At 38.8% G+C, this 22059-nt stretch overlaps 1 protein-coding gene across 1 annotated transcript in view; it reads left to right on the forward strand.

The window, feature by feature from the left end:
* Positions 1 to 22059, forward strand: part of ST8SIA4 (ST8 alpha-N-acetyl-neuraminide alpha-2,8-sialyltransferase 4) — an 86591-nt gene that overhangs the window by 45795 nt on the left and 18737 nt on the right. The window contains exon 4 of the mRNA XM_030565818.1: positions 4425 to 4718. Within this exon, the coding sequence (XP_030421678.1) occupies positions 4425 to 4718 (294 nt within the window). The remainder of the gene's footprint in view (positions 1 to 4424; positions 4719 to 22059) is intronic.

The raw sequence follows: 22059 nt of genomic DNA on the forward strand, positions 1-22059 counted from the left end.
TCACCCTATTCTGAAAGCAGAGGAGAACAGGCTCAGGAGGGCATAAGAGGCTGTGCCTGTGTGTGACCAGGAGTAGTAGGCCAGAGTCAGCAGTTGAGGGCTTTGAGGTAAAGACTGGGTAGCAGGTGGCCTGAGAGCTGGGCAAGGAAGCAACATCTTTCCTGTGGCTGTCAAGAGATGCACAGGTAAGCAGCAGTAGCAAGATACATGATGATGGCCTGAAAGTATTTGACATGGGACTACAGTACATATGGTTGGGAGGATTATGATGTGAAGAGGTCTCAACAAGACATGGTTACTCTTTATACCCCTCTCTTAGGCTGCCCCAACGACTGGGTTAGGAATGTTTGGGTTGACCTTTTTGTGGCAGCCATATAATGTAATTGTTCCTAGATTATTCCTCTCCCTTTATTTCTGGGAGCCCTAGTGAAGTAATCTTCAGTTACTTACTCAGAATACTTGAGTGTTAATAGGGACTCACTGAGGGCTAAAACCTATTGATCCTTGTGCTTGGAGCACTTTCAGTGCTGATCTCTGTGCTCATATTACACAGAACATGTTCCCAGACCTATAAAGGAGTCTGCTGTATCACAGCAATACCCTGCAGTGGGGTTGGGTGCAATTCATTATGGTTAAATAAACAATAAGTGGAGTAAGATGCATACCTTTTTAGTGACTTGAACTGACAGCATGATAGAAATGAATTAATTGGGCAAAAAGCTGTGGTAGTTTGAAATATGGTTAAAAGTTGAATATGTGATTAAAATATGACACATTCTAATTCAGATACCATTCCTTTTTCCCATGCCATTCATCTGAGGTCCCGATTCAGGAAGGCAATCAAGTATTTTTTCCATGTATTTGTATTCTGGTATGCAGTAAACCTGTGCTTTTCTTTAAGCATCTGCTTAAGTACATTGACTTCAGTAAGATTTGAGTCCATGCTCAAAATTAAATACGTTTACTGCTTTCCTGAATCAGGATGCTGTCCTGAAACAGGTCTGCAGAACAGACAGTAGAAAACAATTGATGTCAACTAAGAAAACAGTTATGTTTATTTAAGTACGGTATTGCAAGCATGATACATCACAAAGGTGGTGCATTAGAGACTCCAAAAAGGGTTTGAAAACAGATATAGGAAGTTATCTACATATACTTAGATCTGTGTGCAAGGGCAGTGGCTGGTTTTATAAGGTTCATGTATGTGTGTCTGAAAACATGAAGTCCTAAATGGAAACTACAACAACTAAAAGCTTTAGAATCTGAGCCTTCCAAAAAGAATAAAAAATGACCTGATTGTGGATTCTTGAGGGTGGAAAAGTGGAAGTGTGCAATGCAGCTAGTTTATGATCTAGAAAAAGATATATTCTGCATGTCATTATATGTGAAGTCTAATACCAGATATAAATGTATTTAGACATAGATAGTTATCATTCAGAAAATGCAGTGCTGAATTCCAAGAAAAATCCCAGTTGCACAAAGAAAGAAGACCATTTTGCTGATAATGTAACAACTAAGTCTCTAAAATGCTAATAATTTTTTTAGAACCCAAAGCATAATGTATGCAAATGCTGAATATCTCTGTGGAAATCATTCACATCCAATTTTACAGAAAGGTACCTATTTTTAAGTATGCTACTCTGAAACTTTCAGAAAGGCGCATACAGACATCTTATGTAGTGTGCTCTCTCTCCCTCTCTCGGTGTGTGACCCCACCCCACATTACTGTAGTATGTGCATGTCCAAAGTATTTAAAAAAATTGATTCTGAAAGGCATTTTAACATAAGATTTCCAAGAGTCCTATGGAAATATAAGTTGATTAGTAGTGGCAATGTGGTGTCAAAAATACAGTTGAAGACTATTGTGAACATAGTCTCGGATGGGTCAGTTAAAATGGCAGAAACAATTGTACCATAAGCTGCTTTGTGAAGAATATGCTATTTTTAATTTACAGATTTTGCAAGATTTTGCATTGCCTCTAGACTGGAATATAAGCTATTAAGCTATTGAGAAAACATTAAGTACTGCTATCTTCTGTTCTGTAAGCCACAGTTTTGGAGAGAAAAAAATCTGTTAAATAGATGGAAAGTGAACAAAGTCTGATAATACTATTATAAAGCAATCAGCTGCTCCCAAGGTAGTGTTGTTCATTCTCCTAACACAATTCTATATTGCTGTAACAGCTAGTATTACACTGATATTCTACCAAAATAATATTAGTGTAGGCACTGCACTAGCATAGCAACATTGAGGTACTTCCATGAAATTAGAGTTTCACAGGACATTGTCTTACTTTCGCTATCACAAAAGTTTTTCAAACTGAGTATCTAAAATGATTCTCTTAAATTCATAATTATGTACCTAAAATAACTGACTAGATTCTTAGAGGACCAAGCACCAGTACTGAAGATACACGGCATGTCTAACAATAAAACCACTTATTTAAATTCCTCTATCCATATAATGAGGCACCAAGGTTTGAAAAAATTGCTTAAGGTGTTTAATAACAAAGCAGGGACACCTCCATTACCAAGGAGTGAATTTGGGCTGGCTTATTATCTTTTCTATCCCAGGGTTGAAAAATCTCATGATGCTGCCTGTTATAAAACATGTACCGCCAGATACATTAGATCAAGAAAGTACATCATTATAAAACATAACCTTTTGCGTTAGGTATGTTTCTCATGAATTGGTGATAACTCACAAGGTATTAGCCCTTATAATTATTTTTCAGGTTTATGGGGAAATTACATTTAGGTACCATTTTCTAATTGCAGAAAACCTTTGTAATTGAAGAGAGATGATGCTACCTAAACAGTACTGTAGTTGCCAGGTCAGAAGAGGTTTGTCTTAAAGACATATTGGCCAAATTTGTGTCAGTGCAATTTTACATTTAAAAAAAAAAATGTTCAGCACCATATCCTTCGCATCCATGTGATTCTAGCACTTGTATGTACAGGTAATAGAATTTGCATTGCAAATCTTGTTTCTTCTTAAATGAATTAACCTCTATTATAATAACTATTATTTATATTACAGTAGTGCCAAGGATCACATTCAGAATTAGCCATTGTGCTGGCACCTGTACAAACTAGTGATTTCATTTGAGTTACACAACAGATATGAAGTGGACCCAGTGTTTTTCCATTTCAACTCCTACTTCACACTTAACTTTCTTCATTTAAACTTACACTGTTTGAGAATTATTGAGAGGATGGCCGCTCGTGTGATTTTAAAGCACTAGACTGGGACGGCAGTGTTGTCAGGATAAATTCAGTGTTTTCCAGGGGCACATTTGTGATACTGATGAGCACCATAAAATAGTCACTACATGAAATTTTCTGACAATTTTTGCTAAAATTACATCTTATTTTTGTCACAAACAAAAAGATTACTCAATGGAAGAGTAGGAAGATTTTGTTGCAAGGCAACAACTGCAGAAACAAAGAAATGAGTAAGAAAAACCCTACCTATGTTGATACTTCTGTGTCCTGTACGTATATGTAGTAAATAGATTCTCATATTCTTCTGGAGATATATTTTAAAAGTTTTTTAAATGCAGTTTATTCTAGAACAGATTTTAAATATTATCAGGTGTATAATATGTGGATGTGTTACTAATGATGAGCTTAATGGCCAATATATTACAGTAAAACGTTAAGAGACTCATCTCTTTTTGCTTAGTTGGTGATTATTAAAAGTTACATGTTGGTGGAAAAGGCCTGAACAAGCTCAAAATTGGAGAAAGCAAGGGGTCACTGCCAACTGCAGCTGGTCTAAAAACGGGACATAATTTTCACAAAAAAGTCAGTCTTTTGGTCAAAACTTGAAACTTAGATGAAAAATGTCCTCCAAATTGTGATTGTCAGAATTTTTCAGCCAGCTTTACTGACAACTAAACAAACCCAAACCAGTTTGATTTTTCTGACAGTTATTTGTGATTGGTATGAAATGATGTGCTGTACAAACTACATAATGGATAACAAAAATACATGAATTTTACTTGATTGGCATGACTACCTTTAAAGAGCTTAAGCTGTCCCCAAGGAATTTAATCAAGATAGGTTAAACAACTGCACATTAGTGAAAATAACAATAGCTGCAAGAGACATGTTGTTGTTAAGCGCTTGTCTAAGTATTGACACATTCTGTTTGAACACTAATTATATGAACTTTAAATATACTGTACAGTATCTTCTTCACTGAGTTGGTTACACATAATACCTTTTTTAGAACACGCTGGGAACATCCAGGCTGTATACAGTGCTAAGTAATATCATGCAGATTACCATTGGTACTTTTTTGCTCACCTATTGTGAAACAGTTTTACATGTTCATTTTCAGCTTTTCCTTCATGCATACCCTTATCTAAGTTAATGGTTCATATCTATTTTCATTTGTCCACTAATTTTTTCCTCTTCAGGTGCAATCTAGCCCCTGTGGTGGAGTTTGCTGCAGATGTGGGAACTAAATCTGATTTTATTACCATGAATCCATCAGTTGTACAAAGAGCATTTGGAGGCTTTCGGAATGAGAGTGACAGAGAAAAATTTGTGCATAGACTATCCATGCTGAATGACAGTGTCCTTTGGATCCCTGCTTTCATGGTGAAAGGCGGAGAGAAGCATGTGGAGTGGGTTAATGCATTAATCCTTAAGAATAAATTGAAAGTGCGAACCGCTTATCCATCACTGAGACTTATTCATGCTGTCAGAGGGTAAGTGTCTGTAAAAGACTGGACTGTCCTTGGCACAATGGAACTCATAACTAAAATTTCCAGTAAATAGAAAAAAGCTCTAGTAAACCTCTAAAAGGGTTTATGGTATATCTATTATTTTCATAATGGATTGCATTTGTTGATAAAGCTATTTGTTTGGTAATAAATGTCTGCTCGTTGCGTCTGTTCAAAGGTAAACGTTTGGGGTATTTTAGTAACTTTTCTTTTCCGCCTTCATGAACACTTCTATTATCATACAGAAGAATTACTGAAAAATAAGGTGAATTCAAAGCATGGGTGGGAAGCTTCTGACACACAGAATACAATAAAAGTGCTTCATGTTCTCTATTGGGCCAGGCTGTGGAGGACAAAAATGATTGGTATTTCATGAGAAAGAGTTAGATTCCATCTCCAGAAATGGTATACTACAAAAGAGTCTGTCTGGCAGATGTAAAAACCTGAGCTCCTTTCAAAATGTTCCCTGTTTTGTCCTGAATTGAGAGCCTTTTGGGCCATCAAAAACAGCCAACTAGTCAGAATAACTGAAAGCTTAAAAGTAGTTGTTAAAAGCTAGGTATGTGTCCAGTGGAGCTAGGAGACTGTTTGTTTTCTTTTTTTTTTTTTTTCAACCAGATAAAATTGCATGTGCTTCTTGGATGTGGATGTTATAACTGTCATTCATGTCTGTCATTTTAAGATTAGATTACCATGATGCACATAGGGATATACCTTAAAACGACGAACTGGAGTTGATGCAATATTTCAGCTCATCTATTAAGTGCAATACCTTGCTGTGAACATATTCAGCCCATGTTCCATGAACTTCACTAGTGACTTGTAGGTTTTCAGGTGTTGTTTAAGGTGTCTGTTTTGATTATACAGCCCTAAACAGCTTAGAACCAGACCACTGCGGCTGAGATCAGATGAGATGTTTGAGCTGAAGTCTCACTAGTAGGCCTGAGAAGGAGCTGCTGTGGCGCAGTGCTTTCCTTGAAAATTGGTTTACAGTTCACTCACCTCCCAGTCCAAAGAGGTTAACTTGAACTACCTTCAGATGGCAAACCTTGTCTTTCTTCTTCTTCAGCCAGTTGAGAATAGGAGGACGATTGTTAGAGAGGGAGGTAAATTTGGCATTGAATTGCCTGGTTGCTGTTGGTGGGTTGTTTTGAATTGTACTGCTATACTTTAATTACATTTGGACACTGATTTTGTTGAATTTTCAGGTTGTCTCTAGTGTGCCTAGAACATATGGATAGGTGATCTTTATTTAAAGTGTATAAATCTGAATGAATAAATACATAACATAATAAATCCTTTAAAGTAAGTCCAGTTTCAGTTAACAAACAACTGTTGTAGTAGTAATAGCTTACATTCTCAAAAATGACTAGTTACTAGGGGTGCTTTCATTTTGGGTGGCCAACTTGAGGCACCTTGAAGGGGCCTAATTTTTTAAAAGCACTGTGCACTTACCCTCTGAAAATCAGGTCCCTTTATTGTATCTTAAATTGATAACCTATAACTCAGTCACCAAAAATCACTAGTCAGTTTTGAAAATTTAGGCCAACAATTTTAAATCTGTTAGATTACCCTATTTGAGACCCCATATTTAGAAAAGTATGGGATTTGAGCGCCTGTGATGCGTCAGGAAGTCTGTTAAATCTCTTTCAAATCATTACTCTGAAGTCAGTTTTGGGGATGGAGAGGATTAATAACCCTTTTCATTTGGACTTCTAGCTGCACCCTGCAGCAGGTGTGGAAGTTGTCATTATTCATTGTTCTCATTTACAGTATGAATAAAAATGAAAGTTCATCTAATGAAAACAGAAACTAAAAGTCCTGGGACTGATTCATCCCTGATCTAACTGCACTGACTTCCACAAAGTGACATGAGGAATTAATTTGGCTTCATGTGTCTGATTGACAGGTAGCATACAGATATCTATTGATTAAATTTAGAGTCAATATCCTTCTAGATTTCCTAATAGACAGGCTTTTCTGGCTTTTAAAAAATATAGCAATAAGATTTAGTACTAATACAATTTATGCCTCTGAAAAAAGTACCATCTCTTTTTCATGTTTAGAGAGAAATCTCAAAAGCTATCACCACAGTAGGTATCTGGTCTATGTATTTCAAGCAGAACAATTTGTATGTTATAGCAGTGGTAGAAGTTGATAGGCAAAGATTAATTTTGAAGATTGATTTTATAAAAATAAAATTTATGCCTAAATGTCAGTTCCACATTCCCCAGTGATAAACCTATAATGTGAAAACATGAAGTAAAATTTGTGTTCTCCCTCCTCCCCCTCCCACCCTCATGAACTCACACTAACCTTGTAAAATAGTTGGCTGTGAAAAGGTTTGTATAGTTACCTTATCTGACATCAGTAATAGCTTGAAACAAATATAGAACCACTGATTGCCACTTCATTTAGTAACTGTTATTTGCATATTATGGTATAGTAATTTTGAGGAACATTTAGTACATGACAATTCTATTTTTATTTTTGTTCCATTCATTTTTATTTCAAACCCTATGTGAATTGTGTGTGATGATCTGTGCTCTCCTGAGAAGACACATTCCAGAAGCAACACTCCTAAAATTCTCTTATGTGGAGGCTGAACTTGTCTTCTGTATAACAGTATTTTTTCCTATGCTTGAGCACAAGTCTCCATAAGTTACTGTCTAATAAATAAACTGTGATAATTAATGGAGTCCTCAGCTACTGCAGAAGTGAAAGAAATAGCATGAAAACATGTAGAAGATTGCTGCTAGCTCTGCGGTAAAAAGGAAACAGGATATGTACACCCAGATACTCTGCTTGTTTATTTTAAGAAAAAGGGTGGGGTGAGACTTGTGAAAAACCATCTAATTTATTGTATACACCAGCTAAATAATCTGTTAGACATGAAATATTTTACATCGGTGTTTGAAACAATCGGAGGAGATCAGGTTTTAACTTTTGATTAAAGAAAGATATGCAAGGCTGAACTCAATGGCTATTAGCCAGGATGGACAGGGATGGTGTCCCTAGCCTCTGTTTGCCAGAAGCTGGGAATAGGTGACAGGGGATGGATCGCTTGACGGTTACTTGTTCTGTTCATTCCCTCCAGGGCACCTGGCGTTGGCCACTGTCAAAAGATAGGATACTGGGATAGATGGACCTTTGGTCTGATCTAATATGGCCATTCTTGTATTCTAACTGTAAAAAGTGGTATTGTCTGGTCAGGTACTTTATTTTACAATATGGTGCTAATTGTATATCCATTACTTTTGTGACCCTTGTTTTGTTATAGTTTTCATATCCTTGCCCCTGAATATACTGTGGTGATTTTCATTAAGGACCACAAAAAGCTTGGAGTATACATATGTGAACGTGACGTTTAGAATCATTCTCCCAAATTAACATTTGCATTTTCTCCGAAGACATAGAAACTTCCTTTTAACTTTTAAACACATACAAGACTTCATTGTTTTACATTTTATTTTGCATTTAAATAATCATTTATATGAAAGTGGCTTTTTAAATTAGATTTCATGATAAGAGTATCAGTCTGCAAATCATTAAGGCTGTAATGTTGCTTCTTTTTTATGTTTTGAAATCCTTCCAAAGTTATATTAGGTGAAACATGGAGAGATTTGAATAAGACCATGCTAGAGACATACTAGGAAGATCTTCCAAAGTAGTATCTTGAACTTGAAATGATAATCTAATGGGGATAAATAAAATGTACAATTTGATGTTTAAATGACTCCATAAAGTTGTTTTGAAAGAAAGGAATTTTCATCTCTGATAGAGAAGAGGCCCTTTATGGCTTACATGTTCACTGGGTTTTTTTGTCTTTTGAGGGACAGAGCACTTTCATAGAGTACTGATGTGCAAACTGAGACTCTTTAGTGAGACTTTATTTTTTTTATTAGATTTGCAAGTACACTTCTACAAAGGCCTGCAAAGTAGAACAGTATATTATTTGTAAGATGGTAATGCTCAAATGCTCCGTCAGCCTTACGATATGTCTACATTGTAATGAGGTGGCTGGCTCAAGTCAACTGACTCAAGCCTGTGGGGCTCAGGCTGCAAAATTGCAGTCTATATATTTTGAGCTCAGGATGGAGCCTGGGCTAAGAGACCCTATTAGAGGAGAGAGTCTCAGAACTTGGGCTTCAGCCTTAGCTCAACTGTCTACACTGAAATGTTGTGGTTCTGCGGCCCGAGTCAGCTGACCTGGCCTCTGAGACTCAGTGCTGTAGTTTTCTTATGGCAATGTAGACATCCCAAATACAGTGGATCTCTGTGGGTGCTTTACAAACATGCATTAAGAGACAATCCCTACCCCAAGGAGCTTACAGTCAAATTGTAAAATACTCATTTTTTTGTAGAACAAGCAAAACTTTGTCTTGTGCAACTCTATATTTAATTCAATGTCAGGAGCCCTGTGGTCTGACTCACCTGAAATTTTCATTAAAATTTGATGCTCTAGGGAGACCTGTGGTCTAAAACAGGCTGGATGACTTTGATTCTTGTTTTCAACTTGATGTGTTGAGCAAGGGTTAAAGAAATTTCATGTTTCATTGTGTAGGCTGATGACTGCAGTGTTCAGGAAGGAATCACCCCTGCTCTCTGCCTATGAACAGCATTGCCAAGTCTTCCAGGGGCATTGTTTTTCCTTCATCTTTCTGTGAACATCAGGTTTAAGCAGTTTCCAGAGACAGGATATTAGACTTGATAGACTACTGAGGTGATCTAGTATGACCACATTATATCTTCATGTGTACTGGTGTATATAATAACCAGACAGTTTTGCAGTGATCACACATGGCACTAAACCTTTCTCTTCTTACTCATAGACTCTAGGACTGGAAGGGACCTCGAGAGGTCATCGAGTCCAGTCCCCTGCCCTCATGGCACGACCAAATACTGTCTAGACCATCCCCAATAGACATTTATCTAACCTACTCTTAAATATCTCCAGAGATGGAGATTCCACAACTTCCCTAGGCAATCTATTCCAGTGTTTAACTACCCTGACAGTTAGGAACTTTTTCCTAATGTCCAATCTAAATCTCCCTTGCTGCAGTTTAAGCCCATTGCTTCTTGTTCTATCATTGGAGGCTAAGGTGAACAAGTTTTCTCCCTCCTCCTGATGACTCCCTTTTAGATACCTGAAAACTGCTATCATGTCCCCTCTCAGTCTTCTCTTTTCCAAACTAAACAAACCCAATTCCTTCAGCCTTCCTTCATAGGTCATGTTCTCAAGACCTTTAATCATTCTTGTTGCTCTTCTCTGGACCCTCTCCAATTTCTCCACATCTTTCTTGAAATGCGGTGCCCAGAACTGGACACAATACTCCAGTTGAGGCCTAACCAGCGCAGAGTAAAGCGGAAGAATGACTTCTCGTGTTTAACTCTGTTGTCTTTATTAGAATTACTTTTAGCTGGATCTGGCCACTTTTCTTATTCAGAATGTATCCTAGTCTCCCTCCACGGTATGAGAGAATTTAAAGAAAACTTTTTTTATTCTGGTCACTTGTGGGCTGTTTGGTTCATAAAAAAGGTAACGTGGTGTTTGAAAAAGAAAGTTCTTTTTGCAGATTTCATGCTCTATTAAACTTCTGTGAATGATGGGTATTACTCAGAAATCTCATGATGATTTAAAGCGTTGTATGGACATATTATGTAAATACTAGGTCCAGTATGATAACTGCATTTTTAAGCCACTGCATATATTTAGTGACCTTTACATTCAGATTCTGACTTAAGCAGTTCTTGCCCAGGATGATCAAATAACTTTATGCTGTAATCCATTTCCTGTGGGCAAATATAAAGAAATTTTTCTTAAGCATTGTATTGCTTGCTCAGATATCATTTTATATCACTACTTTACAATTTGGGGCACAAAGAGTTTTTCTTTGTACAGTTGCATGACTTACTTACGCATTACATCTAATAGCTTTTACTGAACTTTTATGTAATTGTGCATGCATTATTGACAAAATAATTGAGGTAATCAATATCCCATGGTGTTCAAGATTAACGGCAGGAAGTAGAAGCTCTAAATTAAAGGTTTAATTGATTTAAATGATTCACTCTCTTTAGCCGCTGACCAGAAGGTTAATTATAGGGTAATTCCAGTAAGCAAACCACACAGCTTTTAAAAATAATTGAATTGAACAAAAAAATTCAGAAAGATGAAACGGGGGTTTATTTATGGACCTGAGACTTCATGCTGAGCTGTTTGTGTTTGTGTTTATTTGTGTTTGTTTTTAATTTTACACCATAAGACAGTTGAATAGGAAAGTAAGTGCAGTGTGTACATGTAGGGTCTTCTTCAAGTACCTTGTTGAGTCAAAACGTCCATGGAAGTCCAAATTAAACAGGAGACAAAGAGATGAATAGAACTTACTAGGACTGGCTAGCATTGTGGGCCAAATGCTGCTCTTCATTTCCACTAATGAAGGCAATTAAAACTAGCAGAGCAAGGGATGCTCTCTTCCGTGGCATGCTGCTCTGCAGACCACATGGATAACTGAGCAGCTGTTAACACTGCTCCAAAGATCATTAGGTTCCAGTGAATTCCCTCTGCTGTTACATGGCCACAGAGAGAAGCAAACAGTGGCACCAAAGCTCCTGTAAGAACTACACCATCAGGGAGAGAGGAACCAGCAGGCAACGTGGAGGGGCTGGATAGACGTGCACATAGCTCCAGGAACTGGAGAGCTGTGGCACAGAGATCCACAGATCCCTGGGTTCTGTGGGTCTGAAGGTCTCTTCCCTCTGATTCCTCCACAGTCTTCACTCCTCACTGATGAGAGTATGCAGTGAAACAAAAGAGAGTCAGTAAAACAATTTTACGGTCTTTTATACTACTCTTCTATGAAGTGAACCTGCCTTATCCAGCCCTGTTCCTCTCTGGGAGTCCAAAAACAATATTCTCATGTGCATCTTAATTTAAATGTAATGCATGATCCTGACTTTTTTTTTTTTTAGTTCCAACAGTTCATTCCCTTGAACTGTTTGCCATTCAGCATCCACATCACTGGAAATTTATTCATGCCTTCATAATCTTTTGTGTAGGGGAAATCACATAACCATTCTTCAGGCTTTCCCTTTATTAAGATTTTCATCTTGCCACCTCTTACGAAAGACAGTAATGAGCTTGATCTTGTACTCCCTACTGAGGCATAATTCCTAATGAAGTCTTTATGAATTTTGCCTGAGTAAACAGTACAGGGTTGTACCTATTCATGGTCATTTTTTCAGTGCAGAGCCCTTTTCCTTTATAAGTTGAGACAAACAGCTTATTTTGAAGGGAATGACCTTATATACATCTTCACTATCTCTCTGATGTCCTTCACAGCAGGCAGTACAGAAAAATAATACTTTATGAAACTCAAACATGCATAAGTCAAATTGTTCTCCTGTAGCTCTATGCTAAACAATTGCTGGGAGGGATCAATATTGCACTTTGTGGTTTGTTCTGTTAACATTCTTTCTCTATTTTTGCTGCCAAAGTAGCAATATATACATACACACACACACACACACACACATATATATTTTTGGAAAATAAAAAATTTAAGTTACACAATTAGTCTAAAAATCATATATTGTTTATGTTTAAATACAGTAAATGCCTTAACCTGTCTTTCTAAATATCTCACAATGAAAGATTTCTTTTAAAAATGTCCGTACTGCTTTTTTCTGGGTTTTTTTTTTTTTACATTTTGTTTCTAACTCAGGTTGCTAATGAAAATACGCTAGTCAGGGTAATTTGTTTTTTAATTGTCAGTTTCTCCACAAAAAGAACAAAGAGTACTTGTGGCACCTTAGAGAGTATCAAATTTATTTGGGCATAAGCTTTCATGGGCTAAAACCCACTTCCTTGGATGCATTCAGTGGAAAATATAGTAGGAAGAGATATATATATGAAAAAATGGGTGTTGCCATACTAACTCTAACAAGACTAATCAATTACGGTGGGCTGTTATCAGCAGGAGAAAAAAACTTTTGTAGTGATAATCAGGATGGCCCATTTCAAACAGTTGACAAGAAGGGGAAAAATTAACATGGGGAAGTAGTTTTTACTTTGTGTAATGACCCATCCATTCCCAGTCTTTATTCAAGCCTAATTTAATGGTGTCCAGTTTGCAAATTAATTCCAATTCTGCAGTTTTTTGTTGGAGTCTGGTGTGTGTTTGTTTTTTGGAGAATTACAACTTTTAGGTCTGTAATTGAGTGACCAGAGAGGTTGAAGGGTTCTCCAACTGGTTTTTGAATGTTACAGTTCTTGACATCTGATTTTTTTTTCATGTTTTCTGTGTATATATATCCTCCTACTGTAATTTCCACTGCATGCATCTGATGAAGTGGGTTTTAGCCCACAAAAGCTTATGCCCAAATAAATTTGTTAGTCTCTAAGGTGCCACAAGTATTCCTCGTTCTTTTTGCGGATACAGACTAACACGGCTATCACTCTGAAAGTTGAGTTTCTCCACAATTTCTCATTTGGGTTTTTATGCAGTAAGCCTCTATTGCAAAGTTTCAGTTACAGGGATTTAACTTTTTATTGGAAATATTTCTGTTGGGTTTTACAAATGCTAAATTTTAGTTGAAATGTGATTTGCCAAGGTATTTTTAATGCAGTAATGGCCTGATGATGTGAGGTGCAGGGCTGCAACTCACATGAAAGGTTGTGATTTCTGAGCATCTCTGAGCCCGCATGGATCTGACTCTGAATTTACTTACACCAATTTTACACTTGTGTGATTCAGGTTTAGTGGAGTTACTTATTACTGTAAACAATGTAGTAATCCTCAGTGCATTACAAGAATGCCACACTGGAAGAATAAAAAGGAAAATATCACTTTCCAATATAAAATAATGCTAATATAGATTGCATTATTATATTTCCTTTCAACCTTTACTTAGAATAGCATTAGAACTGGCTTTGCAGAGAGCCCTTAAATGGGATACCAGAGTACGTCTTCACTACCGGCCGTATTGGGGGGTAGCAGTCGATTTCTCAGGGATCGATATATCGCATCTCTTGTCGACTCCGGAACTCCACCAGCGCGAACAGCGGTAGCGGAGTCGACAGGGGGAGCCGCGAACATCGATCATGCGCCGTGAGGACTGTAGGTAACTCGATCTAAGATACTTCGACTTCAGCTGCGTTATTCACGTAATTGAAGTTGCGTATCTTAGATTGATCCCCTCCCCTCATGTAGACCAGCCCCCAGTTAGCACTGATTTTGTGAATTAACACATTAAGCCAAATTCTGTGGTCCTTACTTTGAGTCCATGCTCCCTCTGCTGACATGAGTAGAAAAGTGAGGTGAAATTGGGAATGAGAGCTTTGGAGGGTGAGAAGATGGAGGTGGATGTGCTGTTTCTTCCCCTTTTAAATAGTGGGAGAAACAAGTACAAATTAATGATCTCAGCTAACCATCATAGATGTCCATTCATTGCCATGGCACTTTTGTGGTCAGACATCTGCAGACGCTCCCATCCTAAAATAACAAAAGCTGATGTTAGCTCATGTTCCTGTGGTTGGCTGGTGTCATTGTGGTCAAAAATCCCTCTTAATCATTCTATTCCCAGTTCCCCAAAACTTAAGAGTGACCGTTAGGATATATATTTGTGACAAAGTTGATGGCCTCAGGCCTTAAACTAACTGCTTAAGCCAATGTGTTACAAGATACAGGCCTATAGGTTCCTTATGTCACTGCTAAGTAAAATAAATGCTGAAGCTAGCTCTATGGGATACCCACCCAAATTGGGGGATAATATTGGGGAGAAAGTGCACATGGCAATGGTGGGAGGTTTCTGCCCTTAAAGGTAATTTGCAGAGTATTTAAAAATAATTAGATTTACGTCATCTAGTGCTTCTACATCAGTGGTTTTCAAATTTTTTTGTGGGGACCCAGGTGAAGAAAATTATTGATGCCCGTGACCCAGCGGAGCTGAGGGTGAGGGGTGTGGGAGGGGTGAGGAGCTGGGGCAGAGGGTTGGTGTGGGGGAAAGAGGGCTTTTGGGTGGGGCTGGGAATAAGGGGTTCAAGGTGTGGGAGGGGGCTAAGGGCTAGGGCAGGGGGTTGGAGTGCAGGAGGGTCAGGGCTCTGGGCTGGGGGTGTGGGCTCTGGGGTGCGGGTGGGGATGAGGGATTTGGAGTGCAGGAAGGGGGTCTAGGTTTAGGGGGCACTCAGGGCTGGGGCAGAGGGTTGGGGCATGGACTTACCTCTGGCGGCTCCCAGTCAGTGGTGCAGTCGAGTTGCACCATGGACCACGCTGCTCCCTGGAAGCGGCCAGCAACAGGTCTGGCTCCATGAAACTCTTGCCCGCAGGCACCGCCCCCCCTAGTCCCCATTGGCCAGTTACCAACCAATGGGAGTGCAGAGCCAGTGCTTGGGGTGGTGGCAGCATCTGGAGCCCCATGCCCCCCTTGCCTAGAAGCTGGACCCGCTGCTTGTCACTTCCAGCGCACAGTACGGTGTCAGAAAAGGTAAGCACTAATCTGCCTTAGCTGGGCAGCACCGCCGACATTTTAACGTCCTGATCAGTGGTGCTGACCAGAGCAAAGAGACCCAGCACCTTACATGCCACAACCCAGTAGTGGGTTGCGACCCATGGTTTGAAAAACACTGTTCTACAGGACATATAAGAAAATGCTATAAGATTTGTTTGTGTTATTGTTTTAAAGTTGATTTTTACCGTAGATATTTCTGGAGTATTAGCTTACCTGGTATGCTCTTACCTGGTTAGTAGTAGGTCTTGGAAGATGTATATTGTTAGCTCTCACACATTATTTCAACTTGTAAAGTGACGGGATAGGGATTTTGAATATTTAACCAAGATTTTTTTCTCTAAATTGTTAGTTAATGAAGTGAAGTAGGAATAAAATAAATTGAGTTTTAGTCTGACTAAATATCCCTTTCTCTCTTACCATCTCAGTTTATTTTCTTTGGCTATTTTGTCATAATTTCACTAGTTCTCCAGTCACCATTGAGTTCTCCAGACAATATTAGATCTGAATTCCATACACATAACCACCTTCCATTTGAAAAAACAACTAAGTATACCACCACCACCACAATCATTTTCAGGTCTTTATTACAGAGGATGGAGAAATGAAACAACCACAACAAAAAACATAAAAGTCTGTGTTTTTTATTTCTAGTGTGAGTCACCTTTACACTACATTCCTGGGTTTCACCGTTTGACTTCAATGAGTTGGATCCAGCCGTTATATATATATTTCTGCATAGGTGATTATGAGGTATAGATGATGTCACCACAGATTCTGACTGGTACCTTTTACCTCACTACAATTCACAGCATTGCTTATTACTTTATATGGAATTTTAAAAATAGCCCAATCCTGTTGCCAGTAAATCAATGGGAATTTTGCCATTGGCTACAATGAGAACAGGACAGACCCCTAACGATTTTAAGCTAAAACAAATTGGTTTGGTTGTCCTACTATTGAAAATGCAGCAAAAATTCCAATCAAGAGGGCTTAAGTATGCCTTCAGTTATGACCCATAACAACTCCTGATTTCAGTAGGAGTAGCGGGGATATATTTGAAGGAAGGATTTGGCTCAGTCTTTTTTTTTTTCTTTTGATAGCTCTAACGTTGTAAGTCAAGTAATAAATAATCCATTATCCTTTGTGTAACACATTCTAAATCCACTGTTTTTAGTTTACATGTAGATTTTTAAGAATGGTCATTTGGGGATCTGTTTTTCATATAGCACGTATTAATTTGAAACAGTAAGAGGAGACTTTAAATGCAAGCTGTGGGCTTGGTGCCTAAAAACAGAGTTAACTGGTTATTTAAAAGTTATGACCATCACCCTTCTTAAAGTAAAAATGGAAGTCAGTCTCAATTTTCTGATAGAAATCACACTTGAAAATATACCCAAATTCACATGAGCACAGTATAGAGAATGGGAACAGGAGTCTTATCTCATGTAGTTTGCCCCCCATCAAAACACAAATGCACATCAATGACAATGCTGAGGCATAGAAGTTATTGCCAGCACTTTTTTACTTTTTAAATTCGGTTGCTGTTTGTGTGCTAGAGATGGAACTGGGGGATTTCCATTCAGAATTAGTAATCATTTTCTGCTGTACTGTTAAATACTACCTGTAGAAATAATCTGAGATAAGATGTCATTTTTAGCAAATGCAGTAACCGTTTTCCACAGTGTTTTGGAGGAGCATGACTTTGTGTATCTGTTTCAATCTAAATATGTGCACTGTTGCCAGAGAACTTTGCAAAGAGGAAGTTGTGGGTGTATCAGAGTTGTGCCAGAATGCAAAATGGGTACATTTTACACTCATATAAAAATCATGTCTTCAAGTAAAACTTATAACATCCACAAGGATCTTAAGATGTACATGTGTGATTTGAAGGTGGTATGACTTTTTATCAGAGCAGTATTCAGTTTCTCATTATGTTCCCACACATAAATCTACTTCAGCAAATCTTTGAAGCTCTTTGGAAGGAAGACTCATAATCACAGGTTTCTGATGCTTAGGCACAAAAATACTTCTCACAAGACATGGTCTCAGTTTTTGTTTCTTTCCGTCTTAGCAGAAATGTCAGTCACAAAAAGATCTGTTGTGGAGAAACTTGTAATGGTCTCCAATTTCATAGTGTGTCTAGGAGCTTCAGGCATGATGCACTGGTGAATGCGGGCCACCAGCTTCAGTGATAGAACTCATGGCCTGATTTAGCACACATTGAAGTCAATGAGGCCATGGCTACACTGGCGCTTTACAGCGCTGCAACTTTTGCTCTCAGGGGTATGAAAAAAACACCCCCCTGAGTGCTGCAAGATACAGCGCTGTAAAGCCTCAGTGTAAACAGTGCTGCAGCGCTGGGAGCGCGGCTCACAGTGCTGCAAGCTACACCCGTAGAGGATGTGGAGTACGTGCAGCGCTGGGAGAGCTCTCTCCCAGCGCTGGCGCTGCGACCACACTCGAAACTTTAAAGCGCTGCCGCGGCAGCGCTTTGAAGTGCAAGTGTAGCCATACCCTGAGTGTCTTTCCAATGAAGTCAGTGGGCATTGAATGGGGTCTTCACAAAGGAAGAAAGTCACTGCTTAAATTGATGTCTCCCTAAATCCCTTGGGTCATTTCACAGCATGACCCAAGGAGGAGGGAGACAATGGGTGGGAATCTGGGCCTGAATGACTTGTCTGAGGTCAAACAGGAAACCTGTGGTAGAGCCAGGAATTGAACTCCCTGAGTGCCTTAGCCAGGAGACCTCTGTAAACAGTTGTGGGTATTCTGGCAAAATATTTGCCTACTAATATAGTTAAGAAAGGGCAGATTAAAAAAGTATTACATCGATTTACGAGTGTTAGGCTTTTTCTGTTTTTGGTATTTTTCTTTTCAATTTTTGTAAACTTCTGGGCATGAAACATCTGGGAACTGTGCCAGTATGTACACACACTTAATTTCTATATCGTTGATGATGAAGTTGAGTAGTTTGAATTCAAACTAAAGATCTCACTTCAAATTAGTATTAATTATATGGTTGTTGGTAAATAAGTAGGGCCATTGGCAATATGCAATGACTTGCAGCTTATTTATTCAAGTAGACATTTTAGTATTTGCTTGAGGGGTATAAGCAACAAAATTAATAATATTTGCATTTTAAAAAATATTAAAATAGATTTGCACAGTTTCATTTTTAAGACTGTGGCTTTCATGCAGTTCATTGGAACTGGTTAGCTAGTTTACTGGAAATTAGTCATGACACTTTTATTGAGTTGATTTATAATAGTAATAACGGGCATCTTTCCACTTCGACATCTTTGTTTTATATTAAAAACTCATAAAACCTGCAATAAGAAAATAAAACAAATGATATAATAAACCATACCCTACACACACCCTTATATTTGCCTGACAAGAATTAATAGTTGTATAATAAAGCCCCTCAAGCATACTCCATTATCTCGATTTCCCAAACACCCAATAGAAAAGATGGGCTGATACAGAAAGCTATCGAATCTGGGTTTTGTCAGACTAATGACGGAGGCTAGTCATGGGATCCTCATCGAGAACATGTTGCCAGCCATCCCCTGCTGTGCATCACAGATTCTTTTGTGGTTAAGTGTTTGTTCAAGGAATTAATAACGGTATCTAGAGCCTTTTATCTATATGTCACAGGTTTCTCTCTGAGCTAGTCCAGCAGTGATTGGCAGTCATTGTCAACTGGTGGCTATGTGGCCTGTATGAAACAGGTTGGTGGTCTTGGCCTAGTTGCTGTTCACAATTGGTGCTAATTACACTTTTATGTTAGCAGAGAAGTCAGAGACTGAGTGGACATGGAAACTAGGAAGTAGACTGTGGCATTTTGGCTTGGCAGTTTGTGGAAGCTTGTGGTGCCTGTAGATGTGCTGTATGCGTTTTATGGGTGAATAGAGAACTTCATTTTGGCAGGCTGTCAGTCTGGCATCTTTCACAGCATTAACTTCCAGTAGGTTCTGATTCAGCAAACCATGCCTTTTTGAGGAAAGCAGTTAAGCATATGCTTAATTTTAAGCATATGTTTAAACTCCATTAACTTCTGTTCATAAGGACTCTGCTGAATCTGGGTCCTAAATTGTAACTTGTACCTCTTGGGTTATTTATTTAAGTACTTTCTTTGTATACGTATCCACCATGGCTAATGCTGTGGATCTTACAGGGAGGTCACGGATTCCGTGACTTTCCAGGAGCTCCGTGACTTTTGCAGTGACCAATGCAGCTGACCTCAGTGCCGTCTGAGCAGCTAGGGCAGCCCAGGGCTGGCTGCACTGGCCACTGTTCAGGCAGCCCCAGGGAGCTGGTCCCAGGTGCTGCCCGGAGCAGTGGTCCGGGAGCACCAGCAGGGCCCTGGGCTGCTGCTCCTCACCCGGAGCAGCAGTGGCAGGGTGGCCCTGCGCTGTCTCCGCCCCTTTCCTTTCCCCCCAAGCAACAGCATTGCAGGGCCCTGGGCTCCACTCCACCCCAGCAGTGGCAGGGCCCAGAGCACCCACCTTCCAGCGCAGCAGCACCTCACCCCCGTCCCCTAGCACTTAAGTTTTAGTTAGGTGTATTTTTAGTAAAAGTCAAGGACAGATCAGGGGTCATGACTTTTTGTTTATTGCCCATCACCTGTCCAGGACTTTTATTAAAAATACTCATGCCTTATCATAGCCTTAATCATGGTTCTTCTGATTGGCTAATAAAAATACACTGACAACTGGGATATATAACTGCAAAATCCGTAGTTTTATATCTGATTAATATGTCCTGGTTTATTGTATTTATCAAATCTAATTCTCTGTAATGAATATTTTATATGTAATAATCTCTAAAAAGGAGACCTTAAATTGTCTTGATTTAAAGAAAAAGTGGTCGGATTTCCAGCTGTGTGATTGTAGTTGTTCTAACAAACAACACCAAATAATAATAAGCATGTGTTTCACCATATGTATCTGGAACAGTCCGTTAATTTTAAACTGCATGATGTGTAGTTTTGACCTTCTCATCAGATCTCAAAAGTAAAGGGTGCTCACCACATCCTTAGTGTATTGAACATCCTGCAGTGTATTTTCATTTTTTTACATTTTTCCTTTTTATCTTAGTGTTGACAGTGTGTCCAAAAGGGAGATGCATTGGGATCTTTTCTATAGAGAAAACACGTTTCTTGGAAATTAGCCTAAGAGCTATTATCTGTGTTATTAGAGAAGACTAGAGCTAATGGTGGAAGATAGAATCAGTGCAAGTTGTTAACTTTAATTATCCCACTCCAGTGGTATGCTTTTGCAATTTAAAAAGAACAAAACACGGATAAAAGGTAATTTGTGATAATGCTTGAATAAAATAGTAAGATTTCCAAGTGTGGGTTGGGGTGGGTTTTTTTGTGTGTTTGTGGTTTTTTTAATGCATGTTTTAAAAAATTACAACTGAAGTATACTGTTTATTGCAAAGCACTTAGGGATCATCAGCTGATCAGACTTCTGCACTGGCAGAATATTCCTAACACTATAATTTTGCAGTTCGATTACATCATGCTGTTTTCCTAACGACTCTTACTGCTGGGTTATCATCTCTCGTCAGTCAAAAGTTGTCTCTGTTTTTCACTAGGGGAGTACAACTCTTCATTCTATATGGCTTTTCCAGAGTGAGTGGTGTATGGTTACATAGTCTTGTCCATTCAAACCAAATATTGTCTTGTTACAAACCGTGTGATATCCATGTCCCATTCTATTTTACACCTCCCTCTCTTGCAAATAGAGATCCCCGGGAAAAGTGAGAACTACAGCCTCTGTGCCAGAGAGCACATAAGTCATGATTAACTTTAAGCACTTACTTGCAATCTGTTGATTTCAGGGAGATTTGGCACTTGCTGAAAGTTGAGCACCAGTGCTTTTTTGAACCAGGACTTGTATTAGCTACAACATAATTTGTGTGCCCATCATTTAAAGGCCACCCCTTTTTGCAGCAAGCAGACCATTTTGTCTAACAGAAATCAATCTTTTAATAGATTCGGATGAATTTGTCAAAGAAACATTCATGTGATGGCATGGGACACACCAAAACTTCTGGGCCAGACTTTTGGCCTGGCTGTATCTCTTTCTGAAAGCTTAAGCCCCCATAAATCTGCCTTATAGAGATTGCTGGAGATTCCTCCTGATGGGGCGCAGTGGAGGGAGTGTGGAGACCGTGTCAGGAAGAGGTAAGAAGGTGGGATGGGTGCCTAATACTCTGCGTGATCCCTGTGTGGGGCAGCACTCCCAGAGGGACTGTTGCAGCCAGCACAATTAAGACTAACCCTTAATCTGCAATAAATTATGCTAGGTGTTGTTTCTTGTGAAGAAATTTAGTGCATACTAACTATGAATTACCAGGCTATGTCTGAACTCCAACTGGAGGTGTAACATGCAGCATGTGTAGTCATATCTGCTTTAAATCTATTTAATTTGCTAAAAACTGGGCTTCAGTGCGGGCTAGCAATGCCACTATGTACCCAGAGCACCGGAGTGGGTTTGCACAGTTTTGTAAACAGCATTAGTCTTTCATGCAATAAATGTTTGCTTGTCTTTTATGAATATGTTCCTATCATTTTGCTTTTAGAAATAGCTGGTATTACTGTACTTTAAAAAGTATCCTTTGTCCATTACTTCCTTTTTTACTCTTTCACTCACTCTTTTGCACATATCTTTCCATCTTCGTGTGTGTGTGTGTGTGTGTGTGTGTGTGTGTTTACACACAGCATAGCTCTTGTCATTCTTGAAAGATGAGGACCCATATCTGAATAGATGGAGAATTGTATTTGGCTGATAATTTCACACATTACTGT

Source organism: Gopherus evgoodei, chromosome 6, assembly GCF_007399415.2.
Source record: "Gopherus evgoodei ecotype Sinaloan lineage chromosome 6, rGopEvg1_v1.p, whole genome shotgun sequence".
Taxonomy (NCBI): Eukaryota; Metazoa; Chordata; order Testudines; family Testudinidae; genus Gopherus; species Gopherus evgoodei.